We start from the raw sequence: 9,437 nt of genomic DNA, 5'->3' as shown, positions 1-9,437 counted from the left end.
GTCCAAGTCACTTCTCTCCTTCGTCCCCGCCTCGCACAACCTCTAATCCTACCATTGCTTTTTCTTTCTTCCTCTCTACCTTTCTTTTGTATCGCCGTTATGAATGTAAAGAAGATGAGATATGGGAATAATGATGATAATAACACTAAAGGAGGTGGGTGATTTCCATTAAAAATATATAATCTTCGTTTTGTTGAATGTTTTTAGAAGCCATGGAGTAGGGATATAACAAGGATGACATTATCATTATCTTTGAAGCGTGAATTCTCATTTAACTATGGGTATTTTGTGTCTGAATTTTTAAATCTTCGTCTTGTTTTGTTTCTCTTTCGAAAGGAACTGCATGGTTATATGAGACAGTTAAGATCGAAGAAGGCGTCCTTCGGATTAAGATAAATTTTGAAGCTCTTATGATTAATTTGTTTTTGGTGCATGAAGAAATCTTTGAACCATAGTGAATGAGAACGTGACGCAGGCCGGTCGGGTGGTTTGGTTGTAGGGCCGGAAAGAAAATTGATGCGTTAAAACCAGCGAAGTGACGAAAGTGCGAAAGAAAACTCCAACTACATTCATTCTACCCTTAAGACAATCAGTTGTCTAATTGACTTTTCTGTAAATTTCTCTGTAAATATGGTTGACTTTATGATTTTGATAATTGTATGGAGGAGGCCCAGCATTTCAAGAAGCCTAGCTCCATGTTTAGTCTTGTTCGCCATGTTGACCACTTTGAAGGAATTGGAGATCATGAAGTGCTGCGGAAGAAGAGCAGCTTGGTTAGGAGAAAGAGAGGGAGTGTTAAGTACCAGATGTTTTCAAAGATGTGGACTTAAGAAAATTATAGAAAATTTTTATACGAAGATAGTCTCATAAGTTAGAGTTTTAATAAATCTAGTTTCACGAGAATTCAACGACAGAATGATAATTAATCGACGTTGCGGCAGTCGTCGAGGGTGGTGGACGACTAAGAGTGGTGGCAACAGTAAAATAGAGTGGCTACTGCTGGTGGAATGTGGCTAAAGTTTAGAAGATCGGGATGCTTCTATGGCTATGATCTACTATTCCTAGAAAGATAAAGTCAATCTAACAGCTACGGTAAAAAATAAAAAATAAGAACGAAAATAATAACTTGGCTAAACTTAGATTCCTTCAATAATTTCTTCTATAATTATCAATTAGGGCTACATTCTACATATTTATAGAGGTTAACCCTAGACCGACTTTCATTAGGATTTACCTTATTAGCTTATATTAAAGATAAATATAACCTACATATAAATATGACTTAGCTAAATTAGTCTTCCTTATCTTTCTTGTAATATTTTTTCATTCTGCCACACATAGAATCCTAATATGGAGAAACCTTCAATATGAAAAATAAGGTTCGTCGATCTTCTCCAAGTAGTTTTATAATATTTGGATGACTTATGAATATCTGCAGAATATTTTTCTGATTGCACAGAAGTTAACTAAGCTGAACTTAGCTAATTAAATAAATTCTGATCTACTTAGACTCTAACTAAACTACATAATTAGAATAATTAAGATAACTAGACTTGATATATCAGGTCTAGACAAAGTCACAGGATCTTATCATACACCACCTAAAGCAACAATTAGTTACATGTGACGAGGAAAGCAAGAAAGATTAGAGAAAGAGAGAAGGAAAGATGATTACAAATTTATATGGTCCGCCTTCTTTCTCTAATTATCATGCTCATTAGCCACTAAATGAACATAAGTCATGTATTATTTCGAGGTTTGAAAAATTGGGATATGTCTCTAAAAAAAATGATACTTATCGATCGTATCGGTCGCTTGAATCAGATCAGATTTTTTTTAATTACGTAGATTCTAAATATTATTTGTTATAGATTTTTTTAAAAATTTTAGAAAATAAATAAAAAAACTATAGTGTAGTAAAAACTAAAAAGAAAAAGAGACGAGAAAGAAAGGAAGGGAAAGAAAACCAAATAACAGAAAAAAAAAAAAAACTAAGAGACGAGAGAGAGAGGGAAAGAAAACCAAATAATAGAGAAAAAAATAACTATAGTGCAGTAAAAATAAAGAGATAGAGAGTAAGATATTAAAAAACTGAGAAAGAAGTAAATAAATAAAAATAAAAAATTATAAACTGGAGTTTACCGAAGCTATATCTCTCCATAATAAAAACAATAACTATATGATAAGGAGAAATAAAGAGTGAAAAAGAGAAAGTGAGAAGAAAAAGAGAGAATTCGGATCCAGGATCATTATCAGTTTTGGATCCCGCCAACCATGTATTATTCGAAATTGCAAGGGCCAAGACCTCTCTTTTTTCATGTGCTTGGACATCCAGACTAGTTATACCTGGAAGCTAGATGGAAGACCCATCAACCACTAAATCAAGCTTTCTTAATGCAGATTGGAAGGAGGAGAGAAGCATGTGCTTTAAGAAGATTACAATAATAAATCAATAAAAGGAAGAAAGAGATTGTCTACTAGAATAAGAAAGAGATTGTCTACTAGAATAAGTTGATCGCTCATACAGAGAGAGCAACGATGTTCTCTTCCCAGAATCTTATGTTTTCCAGATCAAATCGTTATGTTTCATATTATTTGAAAGATAAATAATACCTGATATGTAAACACAACCATGGGTAGACGATATTATTTCTATTCGACATTAAGTCTATAGGTATGCAATATAATAGTAGTTCAATTGTAGTATCCTGTTTTGTTTATCAATCCCTTGTTTTGGTAAACATTATTGTTTTATTTTTGCAGTGAATTAAATTTTCCTCTTTAATATATATATGCTATTGAAAGTTTTTTTTTTGTACTCAATAAAGATACGAGTCGTTGCTAATATTCAATTAATTCTGACGATTAAATGTCAGTATCTGCAGTAAATATACGAATCTGAACATAGATAAATATGACGATCTTCTGTTATGCCAGCCGGAGTGTTCGTGGCTCGGCTATCAGTAGGAGCATGGGCAATTTCTACATCAACATTATGTTTAACTCCTTTACGATCGAAAGTTCTTTCGTAAAAGGAGCCCTTACAGAAGGAAAAAGACTGAAACATTATAGAAAACCATTGTTGGGCAAACATTTACAAACTCTGAGGAACAAAAATCTGACGTAGAGTAATATATTGATAAATCTACTACAACTTCTTCGTAAAAGACTAATAAAAGATATAGCTCAACATCTTTGTACCCTAAACAGGAGCATTATCTGGAACAACTCAAAACTGACAATTCGCAGAGGAGAACATAACCAATCTAAGTGTTCTTATTACATCGACTAACTAAAGGCGAAATGCATCTCAAAATCTTGAGTCATACAACTTGGCTCTGACTTCTGAGCCCATAAAAAATCATAGATCAGACAATTTTGGACATGACGAACCTGAGTTCACTCAAGCAGCAGCGCCTGCACCACCTTTGCCTTTCTTCCTCTGGATCTTCTTCATATAAAACTCCAGCTCCTTACCTTCCAAGATATATCTGTTCAACAATATCAGAAGAAAAATACAGCAGTCAGTGTGAAATTAAACATAACAGAATAAAGAAAATAGCCATTTTGCTTACCCATCAGATCTTCCACATTGACCCGGACGAGAAGAAATGCAAGCCAACAACCTCCCGGTACCAAACTGCTCTTCAACATGAGAATCAAGATTACGACTCTGCTGGCGCTTCTCCAACTTCCTCGTAACATGGTTGCTCTTCTTTGCTTCCTCTATATTACCATCACCTTCCTGCCCCTGTACAAACAAAACAAGAAGTAGCTATCACCTAGGATGCGCTTCAATGCATACCAAGCAACAAAAACTAACTAAAAGTATTTCCACATAAGTTTAAGAAATAGGCAATTTAGCTTGCCAGTAATAACACTGCCTATGTTTCCTACATGCATATGTTATAGTCGCTTGAGGCTGTTACTTGATGAAGTTCTGCTTTAACAGAGTTAGACAAGAAGCCTATGGTACAAGATACACTGCCTATGTTTCCTCCGGTAAAATATCTTCTCAATGCTGCTTCTAGATCCAGATAAGTATCTTTTGAACCTAAGAAATTGCTTTACCAGCGAAGCATAAGACACTTACCCCAATAATTAGAGATAAATCTGGTCATAGTGGAACATAGTAGAATATAAAAACTCGCATTTGATTCCAAACATTCTTAGGATAAACTTGCTTGAAGAAAATGGAACAAACATTCATATTTTGCAATCGTGTACTTCCATTGTGATTGCACCTTCATCAAAAATTTCTACAGAGGCTCGCTTTTACAAACTATTGAAAACGTATTCATAATGTAAGACCTGGTCAACTTAAAACAATGGCCATACAACAGAAGTGAGGTTATTCTTTTGCATCACTTCCCAAAACACACACTAATAGGAAGCTAATTAAGAGATATATCATAGAAGAAAAATATGAACAAATATGAAATTTTATTATCAAAACAAACACTTTCATAAAGTGTTAGCAAGCAGGAGGTACCTCAGTAGCTTCCTTCTTAGTGGCAGCAGGACCCTTCTTCTTCCTACCAATCTCAACGCCATAGTGCTGGAGGTACCACTGCTTGAAAGGTGCAGCATCCACCTGCACAATGGCACTCTTCACAAGAGTCTGCGTCCTCACAAGCTCATTGTTCGAGGCATTGTACACCACATCAAGGATACGGGTCTTGCGGGTCACGGCTTCGCTTCCCCACGAGTAGTTCCCAGTGTCCAACCTGAGGGCTCTCCATTTCACGTTGCCTCCTCTAACCCTGACCCTCCTAACAGTCTTATTGCTCGATAGTTTCGTGTTCGCAGGCTGCCGACCCATCTCATACCTTCCATAAGCAAGCCCCAAAATCCAAATCAATCAACATCAACACAGCAAGGTTTCAAACTTTCTAATAAAAAACAGCTATGTAGATCGCAATTTTCATATTCTACGATCGGATCTAGGGTTTAGGGACAGAGAGATGAAGGCTTACTTCCTCTTCTTCCTCCAGGCCTTCTTCTTCCCTCCGGTGGCCCGCCTCTTGTGCATGGAGTCTCGAGAGATACCTGCGCGCGAAATAAGAGAACGCCATTGGAGTCGGTTCCGACAAAGAATCGAAGGGGAAAAAACGGGGGTTTTGATTACCCATTTTGCAGACAAGCGGCGGCGAGGCGGGTAGGGATTTCTCTTCCCTGTTGCTCTCCCTCGCGCGCTCCCCTCGTGAGAACCCCTTCAGTAAGAACCCAAAACCCTAAGCCAACCTATATAATTTATAGAGCAATGTATCGAGAGTTTTTTATTTTTACTAAAATACTGCTACAGTTAATTTTCCTTTCCAAACTAGATTGCAAACTATTTTCCAAATTAATACTACAAGGAAATTACTTTCTTGGACAACAACTATAATTCCTCTAATCCTCTAAGTCTCATTTCTAAGTAATTAGCAAAAGTGATTACTTGTCGCTCTAAGAAAAATAGATTTATAAATCATTATATGAGAAAGCGATTCTTTAGAGAGACTTAAACGATCCATCAATTTATTATGTAGCCACACTATGGTCCATAAATCGCTTTTGTAGAATGTGACTCAATAATAGCTTTCTCTAAAGGCCACTTAATGATTGATTTCTCTAAAAGTAACTTAATAAGTTTTCCCAAATAGCAACTTAATAATCACTTTTTTAGAAAGCATTTCTAATACACATATATGCCAAAACCTACAATATAATCTAATATTGTAACATGAAACAAAATGTGTACTAAAAGTTGAGTCACACTAGAAATTGATACTTACAAAATAAAATTTGGATTCAAAGAAAATGACAACTTAATAATCTATGGTCAACTAACAACACATCAACCAATAAAAATTGGGAACTTAACAATATATGAAACTTGCTATTAAACCAAAATAATATTTAGCAAAAAAGTTTAACAAAAGAATACATCATAACACCCTAGATATTTATAATTACAGAGTAAAATTAAAAATAAAAATAAATATCATTGACTATCCTCCTAGTACATAAAAACGAAGGTGTGATGATTTCTTTCTCCTATAAATAATAACTCTTCATGTAAATAGCTCTTATGTCAACTGAAATTAGGGACCTCTATCTTAAAGAGTCTCTATCTCTCGGGATACCTCAATCTCAGAAGGGACATCTAATCCCTCATGTTCTGGTCTAGAAGACTCCTATCATTCTCTTCCTCTACGTCCTCATCCTCGCCCTCTTTTGCAACATTCTATCACTCGTGCATATGGCTCTTGTGTTAGCTGAGATGTGAGGACTCAATCTTATGAGATGTGGTGTCCTCATGAGTTGGAGCTTTAGAATCCTCATGAGCTGAAGCTACAGAATCCTCATGAGCTGAAGCTACAAAGTCCTCATGAGCTGGAGCTACAGCGTCCTCATGAGCAAGATGTGCAAAACGTCGTGACTCATCAATCTTATTTAATTTTGTCATGCATATCTCACACATCTTTGTCATCGTAAGACGCCCCCTAACACTACTCCACATCTGTAGTGCATTCACACCTCTAGTATTAATATCCGTCAAAGTATGAATCTACGAGTAAACCTCAAGTCAAATATACATAATACTATGAATAATAAATTTAGTTGCAAAAAACTATACATAATGTAGTCTCGATGATGCTACCAAATAAATGAAATTTCATTGGGGTCGATCACATAAAGGAGAAAGAAGTCACTGAGTGATCATTCTAAACCACTCCATGTAGAGGTCAGCAAATCCCATCAGTCTAATATGTGGGGCCTTAGTCACTACTGTATCTATCTACTGCTCCCACATATGGATCTATACTGCATGATGTGTCTGCCAGTGATTACTGCTCTTTCCATGCTTATCGACCACATGAGGTGCATCCTCTGTATTACATGTATTGGGATTTGTTGTATGCGACCAAACTGTCACATAACACAATTAGTAAAATACCACTCCACCACATCAAAGCATATGTAAGGAGCTATAGTCTTTCATATGTGACTATCTAATGTACATATTGCAGGTAGAGTAGCCATGACATCATCAATGTATGGCTCCCATTTCATCTGCATTATAATAAAATAATTAGTGAAAAATAAAAGACGTTTACTTTCTATTATTGACTATCAACTACTTGATCATCTCTTTGCTGATCTAATTGATCTCTATAGTATTGCAATACATGTGGTGTCAAATTATGCTCAAAAGTCAAACAACACCATCATTTTGCACCAAGTGGATCTACAAGTAGTGGTGGTACTACGGGTGGCTGGTCATGCTGCTCAATATGATCACCAACTGCTTCAATAGGAGGTGGGAGCCTATCTAATCATCCAACATATAGGTGTTCCTAAACCAAACCTAATTTACTAATATATATATACATATATATATATATATATATATATATATATATATATAGAACAAACAAAATAAATAGAAGTAGATTATACCTATAACAAGGTAAGGAGGCCATCTATCTCTATGTTATGGACCAGATATGGAATGATTCATCCGTAGGATGATTATAAAAATTCTAGAGATAGTCTCATGAGTTAGGGTTCTAATGGCTCTAGTTTCATCTAAATCGGAGGTCGGGATGAAAAGATAAAAATAAAATAGTGAAGATAGGTTAGGGAGGATAGAACGATAATTTTTGACATTATGGCAGTCGTCGGATGGTGGTGGACGAACAAGGGTGGTAGTGGACAGCCGTATAGTAGGATGGCTACTGGAGGTTGGAGGTGATTAGGTTTGGATGCTTGAAAAAGATCTACAGTTATGATTTACTCTTATGAAGATAAAGATAATCTAACGACTAATGTAAAAATGATAAGGACGAAAATAATAACTCGCGAAACTCAGGTTTTTCTCAATGATCCTTATCAACACATGTCCCTATTTATAAGAGTAAAATCCCTAGTGGATCGGATTCATATGCGGATTATCCGATTTATTTGAAATTCAAAACAGAAAGATAAAGCTAAGTAACTAATTTGACTCGACTCGACTTGACTTCACTTAACCCATGTAGTCGGATCGTAACAATCCACCATGCTTCCGACACCTTGTCCTCAAGGTGATTAATCTCTCACGTCCTTGTACTCATACAACTTGTCATGCCAATTAGTGGATTCAGATTCATCTTCCTCGAGTCCTCATAGGAACATGATGTGGGCTGGTTGGCGCTTATGACCGGGGGTGAATCGATCATCATAGTAAAAATATAAGCCTTTTCTTTGGCGCTCTTCCAAGTCGTTGGGTACAAAGTGGCGCATGATCATCTGTCGGTTAAGCTAAGCCATTAGTGTAGGCTGAGTCGGGGCAGATGCCGTCTCTAGTGGGTTGTGGGCTTGGGCCACCTTTCTTCTCTCCTCCTTATGGATCTGGTTTAGTTGATTCAACTTGAACTCCATCAGAACAGCTAAGGAGAAAGCCTCGTCAGAAATAGTGGCCCTCAAAGCCTTGACCTCAGCCTAAATGTCAGGCCTAAGCCCACTAATGAAGGTATTCTTTAGAGCCGAGTCAGACTAGTTAGTGACTCGGTTGCATATCCGCTCGAACTCCTCCCGGTAAGCTCGAACTGTTGTTGACTGAGTCAGTTTAGTCAACATGGCCTGAAAGTCCTCATACTGGGTTGGACCAAATCGAGCACAAATCACATCCACAAAGTCCTGCCAAAACTCAAATGGTCGAGTCCGCTCAGCTGACTGGTACCACCTAATCGCCACGCCCTCTAAATGGAATGAGGCTAGTTGGACCTTCTGGTGGTGGGGCGTGCCATGGTACGTAAAAAACTACTCCACTAAATAAGTTCAATCTAGGGGTCTAGAAAATTCTAGAAAATTAAGCTTGATGGTTCGAGCTTGGATCTCAAAATGTGGTCTGTCATCACAGGCGAAGTGACCTCGGGGTCGAGGCTGGTCTCATGGATCATAGGCCCATGGGTTTGGCTCATGTCGCCCCCGATCTACACGCTAGTTTGACTCAGTCTGATGATGTGGGCCCACCGGTTCATTCCACCATTCATCCTTGAGCTCGGGCTCGTACTCGTGCTCGGGGTCTTATTCATGAGTTCCAAACTAGTTCACATTTGGTAGTCGAACGGTTCGCAAAAATTTAGCCTTGCCTCGAAAATCATACACTTCATCTCCTTCATTCTAATAACTAAACCCTAAGGCTGAATTTGGAATTTGACCTAGGGGCGCCGCCACAAGGTGCATAGGGGGCGGCGGCGGTTGGGTTCAGTCGGGGGCCACTGACAGTCGACGCCTGACTAGTCCTCGTGGCAGCGAAACGGCAGTGAGCGGTGGTAGAGAGCCAAACTCGAGCTCGAGCTCGAGCTGGTGCAGTGGCAGTCCTAATGTGTCGTCTGCCGGTCCACCGGCCCCTGGCGTTTGTGGAAGGGACCAGTGGCCCTACTTCAAGGGAGCAGTGGCAGCGA

At 37.9% G+C, this 9,437-nt stretch overlaps 1 protein-coding gene across 1 annotated transcript; it reads right to left on the bottom strand.

The window, feature by feature from the left end:
* Positions 1 to 3,104: 3,104 nt before the first annotated feature.
* Positions 3,105 to 5,255, bottom strand: LOC140792244 (small ribosomal subunit protein eS8-like). The gene is made up of 5 exons (XM_073143110.1): positions 5,129 to 5,255; positions 4,977 to 5,049; positions 4,493 to 4,829; positions 3,576 to 3,751; positions 3,105 to 3,491 (listed from the first exon to the last, which is right to left on the bottom strand). Exons 1-5 carry the CDS (start codon positions 5,130 to 5,132, stop codon positions 3,404 to 3,406), a joined length of 678 nt encoding a protein of 225 aa, XP_072999211.1. The 5' UTR covers positions 5,133 to 5,255; the 3' UTR covers positions 3,105 to 3,403.
* Positions 5,256 to 9,437: the final 4,182 nt, after the last annotated feature.

Source organism: Typha latifolia, chromosome 7 (assembly GCF_019914945.1).
Source record: "Typha latifolia isolate L0001 chromosome 7, TyphaL0001v2, whole genome shotgun sequence".
Lineage (NCBI taxonomy): Eukaryota > Viridiplantae > Streptophyta > Magnoliopsida > Poales > Typhaceae > Typha > Typha latifolia.
Note: the sequence above shows the minus strand (reverse complement) of the source record. Positions and strands in the feature narration are given on the sequence as shown.

Excerpts from the sequence above, each read along its gene's own strand:
- LOC140792244 (XM_073143110.1), bottom strand. Across the intron at positions 3,752-4,492 it reads CTAAGAAGGAAGCTACTGAG|GGGCAGGAAGGTGATGGTAA; the intron begins GTACCTCCTGCT and ends TTGTTTGTACAG. Across the intron at positions 3,492-3,575 it reads CAATGTGGAAGATCTGATGG|ATATATCTTGGAAGGTAAGG; the intron begins GTAAGCAAAATG and ends ATTGTTGAACAG.